Source organism: Pseudopipra pipra, chromosome 3 (assembly GCF_036250125.1).
Source record: "Pseudopipra pipra isolate bDixPip1 chromosome 3, bDixPip1.hap1, whole genome shotgun sequence".
NCBI lineage: Eukaryota > Metazoa > Chordata > Aves > Passeriformes > Pipridae > Pseudopipra > Pseudopipra pipra.
In genome coordinates, this window is record NC_087551.1 from 109,204,817 (window position 1) to 109,228,831 (window position 24,015).

The window sequence follows — 24,015 nt, forward strand, 5'->3', positions numbered from 1 at the left end:
ATACATAAAACCACAAACATGCTGCATGTCAACTGACGAGTATTTTAACAATTGCGCTCACATCGCTGCAGCAATTTTATGCACTTACTGCTTGGGAACAGCTCCAGACCCTGAACTGCTTCAGGTGTCGTGCAGGGGAGCGCGTCGGCGTGATTCGGTGGCGGGCACAGGTGTGGGAGGGGAAGGCCAGGAGTGTTTATTTGTCTTCTGCCCCATGCTAAGCCCACCACCATTGCTGACCTTCCTTCATGCCGCAGGTGCAGCTCCCTGGGTCACCACAGTGGCAGCGGGCAGCCAGCCTGCCCTGATCACGCACTCCTACGGGATGACACAGCCGCCCACCTTCAGCCCTGCCGCCAACGTCCAGGCCCCCGTCATCGGTGTCACGCCCTCCCTCCCTCCGCACGTCACCCCCCAGCTCCCGCTGATGCCAGCCCACTACCAGCTCCAGCCTCAGCCCTCCCAGCCCCTCAGCAACATGGTGGTCAACCTCCAGAGCCAGCCCTTGTACACCAACAGCCAGCCCCTCAGCATGTCCTCCATGAGCGGCGTGGGCCCGGTGGCCCACCCGGGCCCCGGAGCAGTGGGCAATGGCCACCTGGCCTGCCCCATGCTGCCGCCACCACCGCCAGCCCTGCCCTCGGCCGCCCTGCCCAGCACCGCACCCGCCACCAATGGGCAGGCAGCCGCCCCGCTGCCCCCCAGCGCGGCGGCGGGCGGCCCGGACAACACCAACGGGGTGCAGATGCTGCGGACAATCGGCGTGGGGAAGTACGAGTTCACGGACCCCTGGCATCCCAAAGGTAAGGCGGGCCAGCTTGGCCCCACAGAGCATGCAGTGGGGGTGGGCAGCGGCAGAGCCTCAGCATCCCTGCTGCTCTTTGGGCCTGCCAGCCCTGCCCTAGCGACTGTCTCCACACTTTTCTAAAATGCAGAGCTTTTGTGAGTTACTGATGACAAAAAGCATCATATTAACAAGAGGGAGGATGAGCTGTGGGTGTCTTTTGTAGTGAAAAGCAGCTTTCAGGGCTATTGGATAAGCCAGTGCTCCCAAGGGTAAAGCAGCCATCATCCCATGCCACTCCCTTTGAAACACACACCCTTCCATCTGACCTCTGTCCCCCTGGCTGCAGTTGTGCATCAGCCACAACACTGGCCACCTTCTTCAGCCCTTGTCTTCTCCGTGCTCTGGTAGGAGCCCAAGCCAAACACAAGTAACCCACTGACTGCAGCTGAACAGCACAAACACATTCAGCATTAAGGGGAAAGAAAACTTCATTACCAGCTTCACTGGGCTCAAATGCTGCAAAACACCCTGAATAGTCATGAGCGTTCTGGGAGGTTGACCTTTTCCGATGAGTAGTTTGTAAATGAGCCCCACCGCTGGGTCACGGTGGAGTGTTATTTCCGAGTGTCTTACTCCAGACACTTCAAAACTCCCTGCGCTCTGTGTGCTGAGTTTCTAATTGCATTTTCAGAGTTTTCCCTTCCTCCCTTGCAAATCACGACTAGGCCACATGTGCAGGTAAAGCAAAATGCAGCTTACGAAAATATAAATGTGGACCTATCAGCAAAATCAATTAAATTGATTTTGTAAAAAACCCGCACCTTCATTAAGTCTGTGATATTTTATGTATACATTTGTATTCAGACACAATCCATGTGTAAATTATGTATTTGCCACAAGCTATTAAGTTCTGTTGTGTAGCTCGGTATTAAGGACGAGGAATCTCTATTAAAAATGATTAGTCCAATAACTCTTCCTGCTCGTTACATAAATTGAACTTTGGTATGTGCAAATTCTTACCAAACTTCTCTTGAAATGGAGCTCAGACACGAGCTCAGCCATCCTTTTCTAAAACTAAATATTCTGATTGCTTTTAAATTTTCAGCTCCAAACCCCAGATATGATGAGGGCTCTTGCTGGATGGTGAGATTCTGAATTTTTCTTTGAGTTCTGGATGGATTTTAAGTGGCACCAGCCCAGTCAGGTAGCCAAAAATTGACCAGCAGCTGTTTTATAAGAGTTTAGTTAGTTCTTTCACTTTAAAAAAACAAAGAGAAAAAACCAAAATCTACTAAAGCAATTTGTCAGGTCATGTTTATAAGTTAAAAAGCCTTGATTTTGCAGAAGGAGAAAGAGTAGAGATTTATACCCTAATCTCGGTAGACTGAACAGTAGTGGTTCTGTTGGATGTCTCTCTCCTCCATACAAGCTATTTGTCTTCTACAAGGCATCATCTCTACTTTCCATAGCCACCTATTCCAATTTGCTGCACTGGTTACTTGGATGCCTGATCAAATTAACGCAATTTAAAGGATTACTTGGTGTCATTGGAGACATGTGCAAATATACAATACAAGGGAAAACACATAAGCTTAAACCACTTTCACGGCGGTAATTTGATCACATATCTGAGCCCTAGTGACACTAACCTAGTGAGACAAATGAGCACGTCAGTGACTGCACACTTGAGGTTGGGAATACTCCTAAATGCCTCGCATACTTAGGGCCAGCAGCATCAGTTGTTATTTACTCTTCCTCCATCAATTAACCTTCAGCAGATCTCTGGCTGGCAGATGAAGTAAACTTCAAATCAGAGCCTAAGTAAAAAGATCGTAAAATATTTAATCGGTCTTTTAATATTTGATTTACAAATTCTTAGTCAGCATTTTTGCTTAACCTCCTGTAAACCCTAGTCTAGTCTACTCTAGTCCAAGCACCCCAGAGACCAGTTGGCCCAGGAGGTGTTCATTAAGGTGCAGAGGAATGTTCCTCATTGGAGTATGCCTGGCATGCCAGACCTGGGTCTGGTCCTGTGTTTGGAAACCTCTGTACTGAGGAGGAGGATCATAAGGAGAATATTAAAACAAGCAGTATTTCTAATCCGCGGCAACTCTTGACACATTTGCCTTACTGTACCTTATAAACTGCAGGCTAGAAACTGTTTTTTCAGGGATTAGCTGGCTTCTGTCTGACCATCAGCTATTGAGTTATTCCTGTAGTGGTTAAAAGCAAACAAACGTAAGATAATGAAACGTGCACATACAAATGTCTCATAAGCAGGACCGATTTTATAGAGAAAAAGTAATTCCTTCTTCTGTTTCTAATCTTAAAAGCCCTTACATCTAAAGCTGTAATTCTTCTTGACAAACCTGAAGTCAGAGAAGATTTGGTTGTTTTTGAATAAGAGAGAAAGAATCAGGAAAGAGGAAACAACTGGGTGCTGAACCAGACCTTAAAATCTTATTAGAAAAAGATTCCTAATATAAACTCTATGGGTTTCAGTGTGGCTCAATTTTCTAATTATTTTATGTTTTAATTTTTGCCCTCAGGGATTTCAGTCTCGAGAGCCTGGCTGATTTCACAGTCTTTACATGATAGACACCTTTCTCTCCAGGAATGAATGGAAACTAGGAGAGAGTACTAAGCTGTTCAAATATACAAGTTCAAACTAGTTCCTACAAGTTTCACTTAAATATTCTCTCTCTCTCTCGGAGAACCTTGGCCATATAAGAGCCACTGCTAATGGCCTTGAGATCTATCTCATTATCATGAAATACTCTAAATTATTATTTCACTTGACAATCCAGTCTTATTCAGGTTTGAATAATTACCCAACTATCCTTCAAGTGATAGAGCAGTTTTCAGTGGTTAATATGATAGGGTTTCTTATATTTTTAGACTTTGTTAGGGAGCTGATTTGAAACAACATATTTTATTTCTCATAATTATCTCTCATTTGGCTGTGTACATGTTTGGGCCATTGTATACTCTGTTCGTGCAGAACTAGGTTTCTTACTCAGCTGTTTCTAAACAGAAGTAAACAAATAAGTTACCAAAAGTTAAAGGCACTGCTATTGTGCTGTCTCATTTGCAATAGGTCAAGAGATCTCACTTCCATGACTGAGTCATGTCCATGGCTCTTCAAAAAATACCCTTTGATAACCAGAACCATGATATAAAACAGATAAGTCATTCTCCTTACAGTGTTACAGCTAATTTCTACCTAATTCCATTGAAGCTACTTGTAAGAAAACTTTTGCCTAGATTAGAGATCTTCTTGGTCTGGATGGGTTATATTCTTGTTAAATATGAATGTTAACTTTAGTTACATAATCCATTTACTTACTGAATTTATAGCATTGTCACATTATGAGAGACATAAATAAAGTTCCAAAGTAATTATTGCTTTTAGCAATGTATGAATAACTGTAGAGCTGCCTCATGAAATGCATGGGGTCTTTTACCATACACAGTCAACAGGAGGTTTGGGAGGCATCTGGTTTGACTTGTAATTTCCCTGTGGATAGGATTTATGCCAAATACTCCTAGCTGACTTCAAAAGCCATGACACCTTAACACAGACATGTAAATTAATATTTTAGAATAGAATTAGCCCTTGTTTTTTATCCATGTCCTAAGTCTTGCTCTATAAGCTAAAGTGCCAGGGGAATTAATAAAGCATAATATTCAGAACCATGATGATGTTAATTGTGAACCTATTCAGTGAAGATCTACTGAAGTTCTCACAGTCAGATTTTTACATTACTTCTTCAGAAAATACAGAGTTGCAAATAATATTCAAGTATAATTTCAATATCTTCAGGCTACATGATGTGCCAGCGCAAATTGTCGGTTGCACAACATGCCTGCAGGGAAGAGAGAAACTCATCCCTTCAGTTTCTGACACAAGTTGCCAGTGTCCCATGCCATGGCACAGTGACAGAGACCAATGTCTATGTGCCTGCCAATCCAGCTGAACCCAGATAGACAGGAATTAATCATTCAGATGAGGGACTAGAAGATATTGGTTTCCTCGCAGAAATAAGTGAGTAACTGAGATTTAGTCCTTAACTGTTTTGTAGGGCAGTAGGCTTCCTTATATTCAAGACTTGTTGCAAATCCAAAACTGAATTCTTGGTGGATGGTCCTGACATATGTAGGGCATAAACATGCCTGGGCTTGGGCTCTGAGATTGTTACACATTTGGAAAGATACTATCTTTGTAAACTTGATATACTTTGAAGCATAGTTGCTAACACAAAAAAAGGAGGAAAATACAATACCTCATCACACAGTACTTCATACATACTTCATTGCAGTACTTACTCCTGCAGTGCAAAATTAACCATGGACATCATGGGTTTTAATTTTTGGATGTTCATGGATACTACTGATGTTTGTTTCCATAGTATTTTTGTTCTGAAGTTCTTTGGTTTGCAGTCCTTAACTGGTGGGAAGAGAAAGCAGATGCTAATTAGTGTTCAGAGTGTAATGACTGTAGAAACATAACAATATCAGAAATAAAATCTGAATGTTAATCCTTGTAGCACTAATTTCTTAACACTTCATTTTCAAGCATCAGCAAATAGCATGAACTAAACAATAACAAAACTACAAACGAATACTGTTGCATCATCACTTATTGATTGCACCTTTCACACTTGACTTTATTGCATTGGAATTCTCATTAGACCTCAGACAATATTTACTTTCCTTAATCATGAATAGTAACAAGGCAGAGTACAACATTTTGTCAATAACTATCAACTTTTTCTTCACAAAAGGCTGAATTTTCAAAGGAGTTTCAGCTTGACCTGCAATTCTGTGAGTGTACCTAGTTCTAGACATGAATGCTGCAGGGTAGGGAGTGTTTAAATTCAAAATGCAACCTAGCATTTTGAATTCTAGTAACCTTAATTAAGGGATGTTCAGTGATGAAGGCTCTAGAAAGCCTATTTTCAGTTCTCTGTCTTGTACCAGAATACATGGCCTGTGTAACCTTAGGAAAATCTCTCTTATTTTTGTATCCATAGATGTAGAAAGGTGGATAGATAAATAGATTATAAAAATTATATATATGAAATTTTACATAAAATTGTTTAGTGTGTCTGTGTACATGTATATACATATATATGAATATGTATGAGCTTATATTTGTGGGGAAGGAAGTCTCCTTTTTCCTGTAGGAGAGCTAGGTTAGCATGGAAGTGTTAGCATTGTATATGCTTCTTACTGTGTTTTCCTTAGGATAGTGGTGATTTTCTGGGGTGGCCTAAATGGTACCAAGGTACAGATGATTAGTGGTCAGTTAGTAAGCTCAGCTTGGAAATGGTGTGTAAGAGTTCAAGAATCCCAGAATGGTTGAGGTTGGAAGGAGCCTCTGGGCGTTGCCTGGTCCGCCCCCCTTGCCAAGCAGGGCAACCTAGAACTGTTTGCCCAGGGCCTTGTCCAGATGACTTCTGAATATCTTCAAAGGTAGAGACTGCACATACTCTCTGGGCAAGTGTCAGTCATCCTCACAGTAAGAACATGTTTCCTCATGTTCAGAGGGAGACTCTGATTCTGACACTGAGCACCACGGAAAAGAGCCTGACTCCATCCTCTTTGCACCCTCCCTTCAGGTATTTATATACATTGATGAGATCACTCTGAGCCTTCCCCAGGCTGAACAGCCCCAACTCTCTCAACCTCTCCTCCTAGGAGAGATGCTCCAGTCCCTTTGTCATCTTCATGGTCTTTTGCTGGACTCCCCAGTATGTGTCTCTTGTATTGAGGAGCCCAGAACTGGACATGGCCCTCCAAGTGAGGCCTCACCAGTGCTGAGTAGAGGGGCAGGATTGTCTCCTCTGATCTGATGGCATTATTTTGCCTAATGCAACCCAGGAGTACTGGCCTTCTTAGATGCAAGGGCAAACTGCTGGCACATGTTTTACCATGTTCATGCACAGTAATGAACTTAAAGCAAACAGGTTCTCTAAAATCAAATTTTTATCAAGATTAATTACAGTCTTCTTTCATTAATATAATCCTAATAGAATTGCAAAATTGATGAGAGTATCTAAGCAATCACCTGAGTGAGAATGAAATGCATTTCACCTTTCTGTGCTCCAGGTGGGGTATTTTCAGTAATTTCTGTCCTGTATTTCAATGTCACTGTTGGTCAGGTCATGAACAGACAGTGATTTAGTGTACTGAAGACGCAGAGGACTTGTAATAGTCCTAGAACATTACCTTGCTAAACATATAACATAAAGAAGGTGGTCAAATTCTCTTTTGATTGACATCTCTCAGTATGTGACTGACATGAGATTTCCATGTTTCAACTGGAGCAGGATCCTCTCGACACTACCAATATTTTATGTGGGTTATTGTAAGAAAAAAGTGGGTCATTGCTAAACTGAGTAAAAGCTCCCTGAAATTGCCCTTAAAAGTCATCTGGTTTGTGCTGTTATTTTTTATACCCCTGTTTTTTTGAAATAAATGCCAGATTTGCAACTGTAGTTCATCTGTTGAAAACACAAAGCTGAAGAACTTTGATTTTATTCTGTTACATGATATTATGTCATCATTTGCAGATCCATTTAGTTAATTAGACAGCAATATATTTGCAGTTGTCTTGAGTTTCTTCCCACTCTGTAGTCTAAGATATGGTTTGCTTAGAATGTGGTTTCTTAACAAATGTAGTTCAGTCCATGACAGTGGCCATCAAATGCATTCAACATAAGTCTGAGAGGCGGGAGAGTTCTGTTGAATTACTATTTTCTCTCCTGTCCACACAACACTATATTCACAGAATATATTAATATAAAATTTCTCAGAGGCTGGATAATAACCAAAATCTAGGCTCCCTTTTGGCACAGAATACATAAGTGCCAACTCTTTATAAATACAGACCAAATTTCCAGGCAGGCTGCCCATCCATCCATCCATCCATCCATCCATCCATCCCTCCATCCAAATACCGTTCCAACAATCCCTTGCAGGGAGCTGGAGCTGCATTTGGATGTTCTGAAAGTTATAATTGTCCAAAACACTTGTAAAGTCTCCATCCTCCTTTCAGAACTCCTTAAGTTTAATATCTGTTTTCTGTGATCTTGTCTTCCCTTGGTCCTCTGACTTGCTCAACTCTTGACACATATTTGAATGCAGCCCTTGTCTTCATCCAACCCTTTGGATGCAACGGGAAACACACCTGTTCCCTTTCACTCTGTCCTCCTATGCCTGGAGCCACCTTAGAGCTACCTTTCCTGAGTGTTCAGTTCACTCCACAAGTTTGGCTTTTCCTTGAATTTTCCACGAAGATTTCTTCTTTTTCACAGCAGCATAGTTCCACTTCTTTTGATGTCATGACTTAAAAAGTGGACAGTCAAGTTATAGCTACTGAAGAGTGTCGGCAGAGAATGGGGACTTCACACTCAGTCAAAACTGAACAAGCTGGGTCCATCTGGTGCATTTGTGTATATACTTAAATGTTCCCAAAATGGGCTGTTCTGTGACTTCTGGAGATCTCCAGACAAGCAGATTTATTAAATTGCAAATATTTTTTGGTTTCTTTACAAGAAAGTGGAAATGCTTTTTTTCTAATCAGGGGACTTTTTTCTAAGTCCCTCCATGGAGCAGTGCCTGAACTCTGAATGAGGAAGAATTATTTTTGATTCCCATTGCATTCAGAGTGAGAATTATTCTGTCCCATGTTAGATTAAAAAAAATCTAAACAGATTTGTGAAATAGAAACATTTCCAAATAGTGACTTTTCTTGCCCTGCTGTGCCTTGAGATTGCTGATGATAAGCTCTGCTGTACCACAGCGACACGGGCTTTGAGCTGTGGTCGGTAATAATAATAATCTTAATATGGGATTACATAACACCTCGAATCTTCAAATTGTTTTTAAGGACATAAAAGTTATGTCATTAATTCTACACAGTAGAATTGATTAAGCATCTTCCAGTCAGTCTGATTTGTGTTACATGTATATACAGTACCAAGTGAGGTTACCAAGTTGTACCAAGTGAGGGTAAAAAGGTATTTGTACATATTTGCACCTTAATATTTACAAATCACTGCATTAGATTCACAGGCTAAATATTCTGAAAAGTATCATTAGGGAATGAAATCATCACTAGGAAAGAGGTACATAAGCTTGCAGGACTTCCCTGACAAAACTTCCACCTTCTAGATGTGCAAATAAAAGTGGCATGAAGTTTTGTCATATTAAATTCAGAAAATTACAACATTGGTTTTGTACTTTACTGGAAAAATCTTTTGACTGCTGAAAAAATTTGGAGGTTCAAGGTAAGTACTTGAGCAGGACTATAGATAGTAATATGTCCATACACCTATGTGTACCAACCATTAAGTCAGAAGCACTTGACTGGACAAGGTGTCAAGATGCTTGGTCAAGTTTGCACAGTATCTTGCAATACTTTGCAAGAAGCTAAAACAGATTGGAGAGTTAGCCTCAAGAATTTGTACATTATATTTTGCACAATACTCTTTGGCATAATGCTCACACACAAAAAAAAAAAAAAAAAATCACACCAAGAATGTAGGATTGAAGAGAACATTATGGTTTTTATTCATGATTCCTCTGATGTGTCAGAAGACGACAAAATGTGTCCATTGATCTGCACACTGAAATATTTGAATGGGGCTGGGGAAGATGGTACAAAAAGGACAAAATTGGATAAAACTGAAGAGGTCTTAAGAAAAATGTGGGCTGACACTCCTGCTCAATCTGATTTATAGAGTATCAAAATCCAACATCAAACCCAGCTCCTCTGTGTGACCTTTTCCTCGTGAAGGAAGAGGGAAATGTTCCTTGCATCCCCAAGCTGTGGATGTTCTTTAAAACAAGGATCATTTTGCACAAAACACTACCATCCTGTGGGAAACAGACGGAGGAGCAGTGCTGGTAGATTCCTGTTGTCTGTAACCTAGGAAATAGGAGATTCTGCTCTTTGCCTTTTCAGGCATGCTGTGTGGACTTGGTTAGAGATGCAGATTTTCTAGATGGGAAATTTTTCTAGATGGGAAATAGAATTTTCTGGGGTTTAGGTCTTTCTCTGCTGAATACACTCCTATCATGGCCATACTGTGCTTTTTTATGAGCAGCGCATTTCTTTGAGAGGTCTTTTATTATTCTGCAGGATGGTTAGAGCTCTGGTTTGGAAGTCATATTAAGCATCCAAAAAAAAAAGCATTTTTTAGGAGCATTTCAGAAGAACTTTTGCTAGATGGATAGCAGGTACCTCCAGCAGGAATCACTCAAGTTGATTTCAAGTTTATACAGATACAAATATTTAACCATCAGTATGTAGAGAGCCATTGCACTCTGAAGAAATACATGAATCTCTTTTGCATTTGTATAAATGTCGCAAAAACAGGGGCTCATATTCCTTCAGCTCCAGAATAACATGTTCTTCATGTGTTTTACTTGCTGGAACAGTAAAAGCAAATTTGACATCTTGTCCAAGGATCAAGTATTCAAGGACAGTCAAATGTGCTCATGAGCAGAAATTGAGTACTTTCGAAGAAGAGCCTATCTGTAAAAACTCCACACCAATAAGAATTTCTTCTTGGAGAATTTAAATGAGTTCCCCAGCCCTTTGCTGGAAGTGTCCCTTATGCCTTTGGATAAACTATCATTACTTCTTTTTTTTTTTCTTTCTCTCAAAACTGCCGTATAGGCAAACTTTGTGCAGTGAATTCAGTGTTATCAGTCAGGGCTGCCTTAATTCACTTTCATGGCGATAAAGGGATGCTGAGAACACCTCTTGGCTTTAAGGATAAACTCAATCAAGAATTTTGCTAAAGCCAGGAAATTATTTTAGCAGGTATTTTGGTCCAAATTCATGGATATTGGAGTGCTAGACTCAGTATTTCAGTAAGATTTGGTATTTCCTGAGACTGAGTCTTCTTTTTGTGTCTTAAAGAAAGTAGAGAAGGGCTGTTTATATATTGAATATATATATATATATCTCCAGAACTATATAACTGTCTGGAAATAATGTGTTAACATATTTAGAAGACAAATTCTAAATATCAAAGTATGTTTTAATATACATTTTAGAGAAGGGGCCTATTTCAAACGTGCAAAGTCCTTTTGCATGTACTGAGTTAGTAACGTTGTCTGATTCCTACCCCTTTGAACATACTGAGAGAATGTTTGGGTTTTAAGGTGAATTCAGACTGAGGTGGGAGGGAGCCAGTCCTGAAGTGGAATGGGACCACAGAATGTGTTTATGACAGGAAAAGGGGTACCCATATTGCATCTAAGTGAAATAAGAGAGGTGGTTTTCAGGATGTAATTTATAATTACCCGGATTGGATATAGATTATAATTACTTAGTCTGGAACTATGCCAAGATGCTGAAACTAATATTTGAAGTTTGGAGGGAAGAAAAATGAGATAGTGTTTGGCTGGGTTGGTAGTTGTCTATCAGCCATGAACTGAGAACCAAGAGAGTTCAAGAAACCTCCCTTGAACCTTGAATTTACCTCCCAAAAGCAGATTAAGAGACTTTTACTTAAAATCTTAAATGGAAAACAGAGTATATAAAAAAACCCATTGTAATAAGGAAAAGATAATGATAGCATCTTGGATTGTTTTTACATGGTTAGTAAATGAGAAAGAAGAATCATTTGTATTCAAAACTTAAGTCTTGGTTTAAAGAACCTTAACCATCAGTCAGGTCTGTTTTTATTTTACTGTCATTGTATTGAGAGGGTATTTTGATATTATTGGTTCAAATTACCTAAAATTTAAGACAGTGTTTGCCTATTAACATCTAGGTGGGGTAAGCAAGCACATCTAGTCCTTCTTCGTGATGAAGATACATCCAATCTTTTACCAAGTATCATTTCATTAGCATCAATAAAGCTAATTTGGGCATATATTGTCAACAGTTTTGATTCATGGTTTGTTAAACTGCTACTTATACTGTTACCTCACATATTCCAGTGCTGTCTTATACTGTTTAAAATATTAAAGCCTTCTAAGAGGGTTAACGTTGAGAGAGAGGCTTACAGACCTCATTCAGGAGACATCCCTTGCAGTAGCACAGTGTCCCACAGGGGGCTTAAGGTTTTTCGTTCAGCAGTGGCTCAGGAAAAGAAGAGTGCTGTGTATGTGGTTTCCACTTGGTCTTTACTCAAAGGCTTCCTCACTATTTCCCAGCTCATCACAGTCCTCATCAGCCTGTGTAATGTGCTCATCACATGCTCATTTTCAGCTTTTGATTTGGCCTGGCTGTCTGCTGGGGAAGGTTTCCTCTGCTAGAAGTCTCCAAGTGCATGAACAAGTGAGCTCTAAATGTTACTAATAAAAAATCCTTTAATCCACTTTAACAATGATAAATTGGAACTGAGAAGAACTCTTACTTTACAGATACGTTCGGTTCAGAATTTCACTTAAGTCAGGAAATCATTTTATGGGAAAGAGAAAAGTCCTAAACACCCCTATGTGGACAATGGGAATTAAAGGCCAAATGCTTAATTGCTCTTACTGGCTATTTGAAGCACCTACCAATGACTGAAACTTCCACTGACATGGCTGGTTCCTAAAATATTCACCAGTCTTTGTCATTATTTTTATTCTTAATCACCCTGGAGTTTCCCTTTTTATTTTACCCACATTGTAGCTGGTGTGTGATGAAAGGAAATATCTGATATGGGCCACAGAAGTTTATACTGAGCAAATATCTGTCTAAAATGTATTTTTCTGGATTTAGTTGTATTTGCTACATTGTCTTGGTAGTAGGTAGCTCACACCTAAAATCTGTACTGTTATCCATCTGCTATCCTGTGTTTATTTTTTACCTTCTTCATTGAAGAACGTAGCATGATCAGATACAATGAAAAATGAAGTCTCTTTATTCTTCTTCTTTCCCAAAAGCACGTGAGGTTGTGCTAAGGACTCATCTACAATGTTTTGTGCCTCTTGTAATCCCTACAGATCTCTCTTTCAGTAGTGGCACTTGAACATTTCCCACAACACACCTCCCTACAGTGTTATACCAGGCATGGAGCAAAGTCAGGGCAGCAGGAGGGCCCTTGGAGGGGTGCTCACCCTGCCTGGCCTTACTGTGGGGCTCCTTGTTGGAGCACTTCAGGTACCTCCTACGTGCCATCACCTTCTGTGACCTGGTCAGGCTTTGGGAGGCAACACACATCCCAGTAGCTGGTTTCCAAGCATCCATCCATTATCTGCCAGCAAATGTAGGCTCATTGTTTCCTGTCTGATTTTGAAAATCTGGCCCCAGCAGCAGGTTTTTGTGCATCACTGTACCAACATCTGGCTTTTACTGGCTTGGCAGACTGTCTGTATCATTAAGTAGAACGAAACTATGCATTGATATGGATGGAGATGATCCCGCACAAATTTCCAAAAGGACGTCAGGGCTGTTGGCAAATTAAACAGTTGAAGAAATTCTCCATCTCTCTTCCTTTTCGTGATGTATCAGGGAATAAAATTGAGGGGAAAGCAGAAAACAAACTAATGTAAGCGTAATTCCCAAATTTCAATCTTCTGTATATTATGGGTCATTACCCGTTAATTTGCTAAATGGCAGTTTTCTATGAAAGAAAAGTTTTGTTTAGCTGTATAATGATGACAGATGATGTAATTAGTATCATCCCCGCATTGAGAATGATAAAAGCATTTCTTTTGTGTGTCACTGCTTTTAGACAGTATAATATCAAAAATGATAACAGTATGAAAATTGGACCGGCCGCCTTCATATTGTGCATGTAGAATACTTCGGTGATATGATACAAGTAATGACAGGTACTTTGCTATGTATTCATTTTCTCCACACTCTAGCCTTTATATTACGGCAAAATTAAAGCACAGCACTAAGCAAACCAGACATGCCTGAATGCAGACCCATCTTATGAGCCTGTAAACGGCCGGAGTCCCTTTACTATTGCTAGTTATGATAATTAAGCAATTATAAACAGGGTTTTTGAGGGAGAACATTGATTTGTTTTTCAGTTAAAGAAGTTGGGGGGTATTTTAATTTCAGGCCACATTTGTTGCTTGAATTAGTTTTAATTATATTCTGTATAAGTACTTGCCCCATATCCTGGTCTTGATAGTGGTAGATATTCTCATTTAAATATAAATAAATGCCAAACTTATTTAACATGGAAAAGTGACTGCTGTGACTGTGTAGTAACAATTTTCTCTTTGTTGCCATGGTTTGGATTTTTATATAAGCTTTGCAAATATAATAAACCTAATGGAGCTCTTCATCCAAGGAAATGGGTATATTCAAGAAAATAAATTACATTTTGCAAGCTAATGAGCTCTACTAATTGTGTTTATCCTTGTGAATTAATACAATTTAAGCAAATCTATCCCCCAAAATCAAGCATTTGATTGCGTTTTAGCTGCGTGGAAATCAGAACATCCGGATCAAATCTGAGTTTACTGGATATCCAAGGGGTAGGGGGGAAGGTTAATTTTTGTTGACTTGTACAGCTGGTGCTAGCTCCTAGTAAAGCAGGAAAAGTTAGACTTTGAAAGTTCTGGCTTTTTTTTTTTTTTTTTTATCCAGCTACTTCCCACGCAGGCAGAATTCTCAACACAGAGTTGTGTGCAATAAATCCCATGTAATGCAGTGGCAGGCATGTACGAGTCATGGTAATTAGCCCACATGCCCACAGGACAGGATAAAGAAAAGCAGGAAAAGAGAATAACAGTTGTACTTTTCAAGAGACAGCTTGTCTTCATCCTCTTCCCTCTCTCCCTCCCTTTTCTCACACTTTCCTTTGCCAACATTTGGATTTCCTTTTTTTTTTCCTTCCTATAAACAGGTTTTCATTTCAGAGACGCATTTTGGGAAAGGTAGGACAGATTAGAAAACTCTGTGTATATTCTGGCAGATTTTGGCTTATTCTTCCAGTTGGCTTCTTGGAAGGATGTCAGAGAGCAAGGAAAATGGTCACTTGAAACTCTGGAAATACCTCCAAAAACTCTCAGGGAAACTGCATTGGTCAGCAGCAACAGGCAAGCAGGTGCTGGCCAGGAGGTTTGCGCTGGAGGAGGGTGACAGCAGCTGTCAGCAGTGGTCCTTATGGAGGCTGTTTAGCTTGCCACACCTTGGGTTGCTGCCATTTTTAACACCGTGAGCGAATGCATGCCTGAGATGAAGTCTGAGCCTGGCTGACTCTACTTCTTTGGTCCTGACTGCTCTTTTATCCTGCAGATCATTTTCAGCACCGATGCAGGAGTCACAGCAGTTAACAGCCGTTGCAGATTCTTCAGATAGAGCTGGCATGAGATCAGAGCTCTCCTGTTTCTCGGCAGCAGGCCCCTCTTCATTTAAAACCAGAATTGGGAAGCAAAGCCAGCCTTCCTTTCTCAGCTGCTGGAAAAATAGTGTCTTAAAGATGGATAGCAGTGACAGAAAAGGGCTCAGAAGTGAAATTGTGTGTTTGTTTATTGTAGCTCAGGTAAGAGCTAGGATGATCTTTCCCAGTCTGTGCACTGCAAAAAAAAATACACTTCTTCCACCTCTGCTATTCAAGTGCTTAGAAGGGCTATTAGGACTTATCTTCTAGAAGTTCTGGATTAATTGCATTTGTATAGTGAGAAGAGCACAGCTCCTCAGTGTAGATACAATTGTGCTGCTTATAAAGATGCTTAGAATGACTTACTGTAGAAGGAGTTTCACAGATGAGTGACACACTCACTCATAAGAGAGTAGCAGCAACATGTTTGTTCATGTAAAACAGTGATCTTAGAAAGTTTGATAGTAAATACAACAGTGGTTTAACACAATTGGACAGCAAGTTACACTTGATTACTTACTGCCTAGATGACACAGTCAGACAAAATTGTCAGGAAGACCCTCCCGTTTAGTCATGAGGATCAGAAAGGACACACTTGTTTTCTAAACTCCTTCTCAAAGGGGAGCGTAGGTACAGATGATCCAGCCTTAGTCCCAGACTTAGTCCCAACGATTAAAGGATTTTCTGTGCACAATCAATCCTTTGTATCATGTAGATAAGATTTCAAAGTTTAGCATGCTATTAATCACTTACCAAGAATCTCTTGTGACAAAGAAACTCATTCTCGAGGAGTAACCTTGAGGGGTGTCTCTACTCAAGGGGAGATCCTGGTGTGCACCCTGCTGTTGTGCCAAAGAGCCCAACGAGCCCTGGGCTTTCCACTATTTATGGAGTAAGATAATTGACTCATAGTCATATTTGCATACCAACTACAGATGTTAGCTCTTCCAAATTTGCCTGGAGTCAGACCTTGTCCAGCACTGTGGTTAGGTGGGTGCACTGCTCAGATTAGCCCTTTTGTTGTCATCTGTGTTCCCTGAATCCACTGTGATACAGTCATCACAACCAGACCCATCCATTATGACTCCACTGGTGGTTTTCACTTGAGCAGAATTATAGGAAATAAAGGTCAGACTGGGGAAAGGGGAAGAGCATATTGTCACGGGATTAAAGAAGAAAAATTGAGAGTGATAATATGATCACACCTGTGAGCTGGTATAGTTGTGTCCAGACTAGGAATTGTAGTGAAATAATAACTTTGACTGGGAAAAAAAAAAAATCTAGTAAATGAAATGTTTTTATAAGGAAGTTTGGATGCACAGAGCTGTTCTGGATTCCACAGATTCCAAGCTCCTCAAGGAGGCATTGGCACAGGCCATAGTAACTCTGGGGATGCATGCTGATAGATACATAAGTATAGGGTCCCAAATGAAACCATTATCTTGTCAATGATACGGAGTGCAGAGCTATCTTTAGCAGAGGTTACTATGATTTTTCATAAAAGAACACGGAATTTAGTGACGGTTTTATTATTTAATGTCACATCACTGTTAAAAAGTAAAGAGGAAGCCAGAAGAAGGATAAAGTACAAAAAGCTTCACATGAAAAATATTGTTCACTTCTGATGGAAACTATAGACAGCTAGCAAGGAAGGATCTGGAGTTTCTTCAGTCCTTGGCATTGAAAGATTTTGATAGCAGCAGTTTAAAAGTTATCTGTTGCAGCAAAACAGCATCTCAGAAATGAGTATAGCCATGATGACATGATAACTCTGGGCTGCTGACTTACTGCACAGACCCATGCGTATCAGCGAGAGTTAAAATCAAAGTGAACCTCTGTTTTGAACTTCCTTTTTCTGCAGCATTTGAGTCAGATCTTCAGCATTTCATGTCTCGCCGTGTGGGGTTGTAGAGGTCACTTCTCGGGCCCCATTGACCCCATGCAGATTTATTGTGGAATTGTTTCAGTCAAAACTGAGCTTTGAAGCATCGTGCAGGTTGCCTGGTGACTCCTGCAAAGTGCTGACCACCCCAAGTCTGAGGGAAGAGATACCTGTGTGGAGCTGAGCTCTATTAAGGGTTATAAAGCTGGGATGGGTCTGAATGATAGAAGGAGTTTTGGCAGGCTGTTAGCTTTCATCATCTGGGAAAATGGGAATGTTTATTAATAAGAACCTTTGACATGAAATGCATGATATGTGCCCCCTGTGCTAGGCCCATGATTAATAATATTAATTATGGAGAGATCATTATAGTCTCATGGGGATGTGATATGTAATTCAGCCAGAATTTCATTGTAAATTAGCATTAATGTCCACTTTAAGTACAGTAGCTATCTATAGCAATGCAGAAGGAACTGCAGTCGGTATGTACAATAACATCACCTCCTTATTAAATGATGGCAGACTTTTACTTCAAAGAATTATAGACCTATTAGCATTTCTCCTACATTAAATCTTTTCTATGGTTGTCAGTGTAATGTCTGTTGCAACCTGCCTTCTAGTGCTATTAAAACTTTCCTTGGTGGTGTTAGAAGAGTCCAGCTCCTTGCTGATTTGAAAAAGGAACCAGATAATTTTGAAATCCAGTTCGAAGTAGTCTTGATTGCAGTTTCATTAGCAATTAAAAGAGCATGTAACCTAATGGTTTTTCCACCCTGGTCCAGAGAAATTATGCACAGTGGGCAGCTCTTCAGTTGGTGTAAACCATCAGCGATGTAATGAAAGCAATGAACCTTCACTGATTTGCACTGAGAATCTTGCTTGCTCCAAATTGTTCGAACATATGCCTTCCTAAGGCTATGCTTTATTGTTAACTTGTTTAATAATGAAAAAATAGTTCATATTACTTGGAATTCCTTTTCCCTAGCTTTCCTTCCAGGAATATCTTGTGAAACTACCGCTGTCTGGCCTCAGTTTCTTCTGAACCACATGTGCCAATTCACTTACCTTCATACAAATGACCCTTATATATAAACATGGTTTCTTTTCAGCCTTATGTAGCATCTCAGAAAACAGCAGATACTTGGAGCCACTGCCTTCCTGTGCTGGATCCTGGAAATGGCTGGGAAGACCATAGCTGTGGTGGCCCCAAATATGTATGCCTTTAAGCAGCTGGGGAAGCAGCTGGTGACACTGTGGGAGGGAAGCATCATGCAGATGCCAGAAATCAGCTGAAGGACAGAGTCTTCATTAAAACACTGTATGTATGTTAAAATACATGGGTGGATAAATAGGGATCCAGAAAGAATAGGAGAGAAGGGTACAAAACCAGGTGTTTTTTTTTTCTTTTGAAGGAAGTTGCAAGGTGGAGGAGTTATTATTCCCACTTATTTGTTTGGATTGCAGAGTTTTAGAAAAGCAAACCTGGAAGGGGCCTCGTGGGTCATTGTGTCCCATCTTCTGCAGTCATGGGTGACCCTGTGTGAAATGCCTTTTAGGAGAGTCCAAGGCTCACTTGCCTTATGTTCTAGTGCATACCAGGGGCCACAGAATTTTTCCTCACTGAAATTTGTCACCTGTAGTGAAAGATAGAAAGTCACAGCTGTATGGTGCCAAGGAATAAAACTGGAAGAAAACTAAAGAGCATCACCAGCAGCTTAGATCCTCAGAGTTTTCTGTTTGGGAATGTGTTCAGTTCTGTTGAGTTGCCTACTCAAACCAGAGCCAGCTCGAGAGAATTGTAAATCTGAGTCGCTCTGCAAGCGGCTGTGCTGGAGAGCGGGGTAGGAGCCTGCAGCCATTTGGCACCGGAGGATGTGGGTCGGTGAGATCCGGCACCTGTTGGGCTCTAAACACTTTTCTTAGAATCCGCGCAGCTGACTGGCTCCTGGGGAAAAGGCAGCAGCTGCCAGGCAGCAGTGGTTAAATATAGGAAATGGAGAATGCCACATCCAGCTGGAAGGGAAAAGAGGGAGACAGGAAAATTCTTGGTCAAGAGAGCCCTGGGGTGATCAAGGATCAGAGGCTTTTATACTCTCTGTTTTCTCTCTTGTCTGCAACTGCACCTACACTTGCACACTACATCAGCCTCAGATAATGCCCAACATTGTTTGGCACTGACTGTATTAATGGGTGTCATTTCTGAAATGTTTTGGAGGAGCATGTGAGGGCCCTGCCTCTCACTGCGAGTCAAGTATAGTGTTGTCCTTAATTTGACTTGATTCTTAGTAGCACTTTTAATAGCAAGAATGCTGTGAAAAGCTTAAATGTGAAGCAATAGAGCTTTAGCACAGATGGAAGTTTGAAAAGGACATTCAACCTTCTCTAATCTTCAACTGAGATCAGCAAGTAAAGCAAAAGGAAGGACACTCTGAAAGATAATATTTTTCATTGTGATAATCTGCAGTACTTTAATTTCACCCAGGCGTTTACATGGCCCCTTTATTGAAGAGTCTGAGTGTTCTTTTTGCTTGAGCTGAAGGACTGTTAAAAAGAAGCAGAAAAGCAAACCCCTTTGCTTAGCCACTTTTCAGGTGGTGTCAGACAACTTCACAGAAAGAGAACAATGTGAAGTTGAGGAAGCTCAGCTACAGACTGTGAGATTATCCCTATTCTTCAGACAAACAAAACAAAAGGTAAGAAGAAAGAACAGAATGGAAGAGAGATACTCCTGTTTTGTTTTATTCACATGCTGCACACGTACTCCTCATAGAGGCTCACAGCACACAGGTATGGCACAGCCCCTGGCCCTGGCGTCCCTCTCCGTTCCATGAGGACATCAGGCCAGCACACACTCCTCTCTTCCCACACCTTCTCCTTCACACTGGGCTGCAACAGCTCAAGCTGGCTGAGCCTGTCGTGGTGATGATATCATGCAGCTAAATTAATTCCAAAGCTGGTCATGCTTGGAATCAGTTAGACAGGAGACAAAAAAGGAAGCTGAGAAAGGGAGAAAAATGGACCAGGTGTGAAACACCATGCAAGGAGAGGGAGTAGTGGGCATGGTCCTAAAGGTGCCTTAGGGTTTGGTTTAACACAGAGGGGCTGAGGTGACAGGAGCACCACAACCCTGCAGGGATCCCTTCTGTCTCTAGCTATCCATACAGGGTTTCACTGTCTGCCTCTTGGCCATTCAACCAAGACAGCATCCAGAGCTCAGGAGGAGTGTTCCTTTCCATTTCAAGGACAACACTTAGACATACATAAAGATTCCGTGGCTTAATATACAGCAACCATCTCACTTTACCTTTTCCTCGTTCCCTGACTTGACCTTGCTGTGGAGCAAAACCCAGGCCCAGGAATGAGCAGTGCTGAGCAAGCATCACGTTCACCGTTCACAACCTCAGCATCTGCTGCAAGTTTGGGCCAATAAATCACAAATGCTGGGAGGAAAGGACCACCTCCTACCGTGTGTCCTGACAGCAGTTCCCACAGTGGGCATCTGATCCTTGACTGAACCTCAAGGCACTGCCATATGCAAATAGTAGTAATCTCTGGTTTGTTGTTCCTCCAAAGGCGGATGCACCTGCATGTGTCTGTCTGTTTGGAAGCTTAAATAAACCCAGTTGAGGTTTGTTTGCTTTTGCAAGCTTGATTCATCAGCTTGATTTTTCAGAATGTGTAAAATACTTCCCAGTTGCTCAGAATGGCTTTTTGCTTTCTTTCTTCCAAATTTGCCTTAGAGAAGGCTTTTTAAAAATACATAGATTTTAATCTTTTTATATCTTGGATACTGGCCTGCAGAATTGTAAAACATTTCACTTCTAACTCTGATATTTGGAGGGTTTTTTCCATTGTTTCTAGCATAATCATCTCAGAGACACCATGAACAACATAAAAAAGAGTTTTATTACAACTTTTTATGTTGAGCCAGGTATAAGGAAAGGAACGAGGACTTTGGTAAACCATGGTATTTTAGGAGCTTCTTTATGAAGCCACTCAGACAAACTTCAATATAGTAATCCCTAGCAGGGCCATCAGAATTGCAGCCTCTACCAACTTTAACACCTTGTCTGCAAGTTACCTTGTTTATTTTGTACATCTGGTCTGTTATACTGTTGTTGCATTATTTTTGCTTACATACAAATAACTTACAGCTAACATTTATAACAGGAAAAAAGAAAGTAAAAGGTCACTGCACCAAGCAGTCTGTAAATTATGAGTGCCTCTCTGGTCCTGCAGCCAAAAATAGTGCTTTTCGCTGAAGTCAGTGGGACTGTATTCTTCCTAAATTGCTGTACCTGATCAAAAGCATTTGCAGAGCCAGGACCCACACTGTTATGTGAGACTTCAACTACTTCAGCTACAGCAGGGAAAATTATGATTAGGTCCTTGAATCTGTTTCTAAGTGCTGGTCCTAGCTTTTCCACATACACTGTTAGCTCTTGAGTAGCTCACCAACTGGCCTCCATCTGTCATCATTGGAGAAAGGCATTGATAGAAGGCTGGCCATCTTCTCTGCTGATTGTACAGCAAATTTCAGCAACTGGCTTGGGATAGAGGTATGTCATTTGGATGTTGAGTTACAAGCCTGGTACTTCTTGCAAGACTGTCTTGCAGATCTCAGTTTCCTCATCTTATCCATAGTTAAGGGGAAGAGGTGCTTTATGGTTATTTTAGATTTCAAGGTCTTCTTTCAAAATGCAAGACTTGGGCTTCTGTGTTTCTATTAGAAGTTATTTGAACAGTTCAGAGTTCCCTTCCAACCTAAATTATTCTGCAGTTCTATGAGTCTAAATTTTTGAACACTTCCTTAAAATTAAAATTAGGTGGGGAAAAGCATAACTTTCAACTAGTCACAGAGCTACTTTAAATCTTTTCTTTGAAAATTTTCCTTTGGCTGGTCTCTGAATTGTGCAGTTTGCCCTTCAGGACCCATATGCTCTCTCTCAGCATATCGGGTTTTTAGACATAGGAAAAAATTGCTGGAAATATATTTTTCTGCCCAGAACACAAATTTAAGAGACACTGTCTTCCTGTGTGCAAGCCCATTAGACTTCCTGTATGTTCCCGTATGAGAAGCTGGAATGTTTGATGCTGAAGTCAGTACTACCTGGACATTTTGCATTAATTGGGCCCCTCAGACCTCATCTACACTAATAAATTAAGTATGTATGTGATGGGTCCCTGCTACAGACATCCAGCTGGCACAGCACAGCTTGCATCCTTCTTGTTAAAATCATGTACTCATCGAGAGGGGGTGCCTGTGTGTAAATAGTCTGTTGGGAATGATCCCTGTCCGGTTTGGAAAATGTTATTTGGCCTAGGCCAAAACCACATGAGTGGCAGAGACAACTGTGTTGTAGTGGAGAAAAGTGTTCCCTGGCAATCTTGGAATTTCTAGTACAGATGTACCCTCAGGGAGCTCATGCTTACCAACTCCTGTTCCAGAGTTCCAAGTAAAGGCACAGTCTTCCCTCTTCTCTGTGCATACTGGTTTCATTCCTTTGGGTTTTGGTTCCGTTTGTTGTGTTTTTTTTGGCTCTTACTCCATACTCACTCTTAAAATGGTTTAGGTTTTATTCTGTTGCAAATTTTGCTTATTACCCCCTATTTCATTGGGTTTCTATAACGCTTTCCATCAAATCTTCCTAATTCATTAGGACTAGGAGTGACAGCATGCTGTTCGTTCAGCCCACATACGGACAGCATCAGATGGACAACATCCTCTGTAATACCATCTGCCAGCAGAGAAGCTGAACCTTTCACTTCCAATCCTGGCTCCTTGCCCAAATTAAATAATTGAGTGTAGAATGACCACCATGGTTTCTGTGAGTTAACCGCTAGAGGGAGGAAGGGCAGTCTTAGCTTATTTCATTTTTACAGACTTTGTACTGTACAAAATTTCTTATATTTTACACAGCTAGTTTTTGTAGTCCTTCTCTTTTTTATAAACTAAAACCAGTTTTTATACAACCCTTACTTGTCGCATCCTTATTAGTGTGTTCGTTATGGGCTGTTCATCACAGACACTGTCTCATGGCTTTGTTTTTATGAGGCATCTAGTAAACTGTCACAGTGTTTGCAGAACATATATTGCATTTGCACATGGTATGAAATAGTGGATTTTGGATTTCATTTTAGTAGCCAGTCCTCCAGCTATTCCTCCTCCATAGCTTTAAGCGCAGCAGAAGGCAGTCAAACATTGCAATGGCATGTTATTTCATGTAAGGATTTTTTTTCTCTGCTTTCAAAACTAAAAAACTACTGCCAGCAGTGGGAATTGATCAAACCATAACATTTGTGTGTGACACCCTAATAGATGCTATAATGCCCTTAGCTTGGCTTACAACATGGCAGCTAGACAGGCATATTAGCTGCATCCTTTTACATGCAGACCTTGCTGTTAAATCCTGTTTGGCTAATCTTCCCTTAGGGGAAATTGGATTTTGGCCCCTCTCCCACCTCAAACCCCACTGTAAGATATAAAATTGGTTTTTTAGAAGTCTCTTTTTCTCTAAGGCACTTTAATTGGCATAAGGCTCCTATAGAGAGACTATCGATTAGCATTTTTATTTTGCTATACTTTAAAGTACACCACTTTCAAAAGCATTTCATGAGCTACCAAGGCAATAAACCTCACAGTAAAAGGCCAGAATTGGGACTGACTTGGCTTGCTTTCTCCTACTGGTCTCGTTTGGTTTATTTCTTTATTTTTAAAACTGGCAAATGGCTGAAGCTGTTTTTCATCAACCTTCTCACCATCTCTTTAGTGAAACCCAAGCTGGACATTGGAGTCAGTGTTAAGTGCACAGCAAGATTTGCCTCTGGGGTTGAAGGACCCAAAGTTCCAGATACCTTTGTCCAGAGCAGCATGTCCTTCAGTGCCTATGTCAGGAAAAAAGCAGGCACAGTCTGTGCTTTGTCTTCCCCTCCTTCCCCAGCTTTGCAGTTGCTGACAGTACTGTGGCACCAACCCTAAGGAAGTGGGACAAAGTCATTAGATAAAAAATAGATTGGGGGGATTTTTCTACAAGAAAATATGCATGCATCTT

The 24,015-nt window shown here is 40.9% G+C and overlaps 1 protein-coding gene across 9 annotated transcripts in view; it reads left to right on the forward strand.

Moving 5' to 3' along the window:
• Nucleotides 1-24,015, forward strand: part of KLHL29 (kelch like family member 29) — a 392,255-nt gene that overhangs the window by 253,010 nt on the left and 115,230 nt on the right. For all 9 annotated transcript variants that reach the window (XM_064650633.1, XM_064650638.1, XM_064650632.1 and 6 more), the window contains one exon: nt 258-803. In XM_064650633.1, the coding sequence (XP_064506703.1) occupies nt 258-803 (546 nt within the window). The remainder of the gene's footprint in view (nt 1-257; nt 804-24,015) is intronic.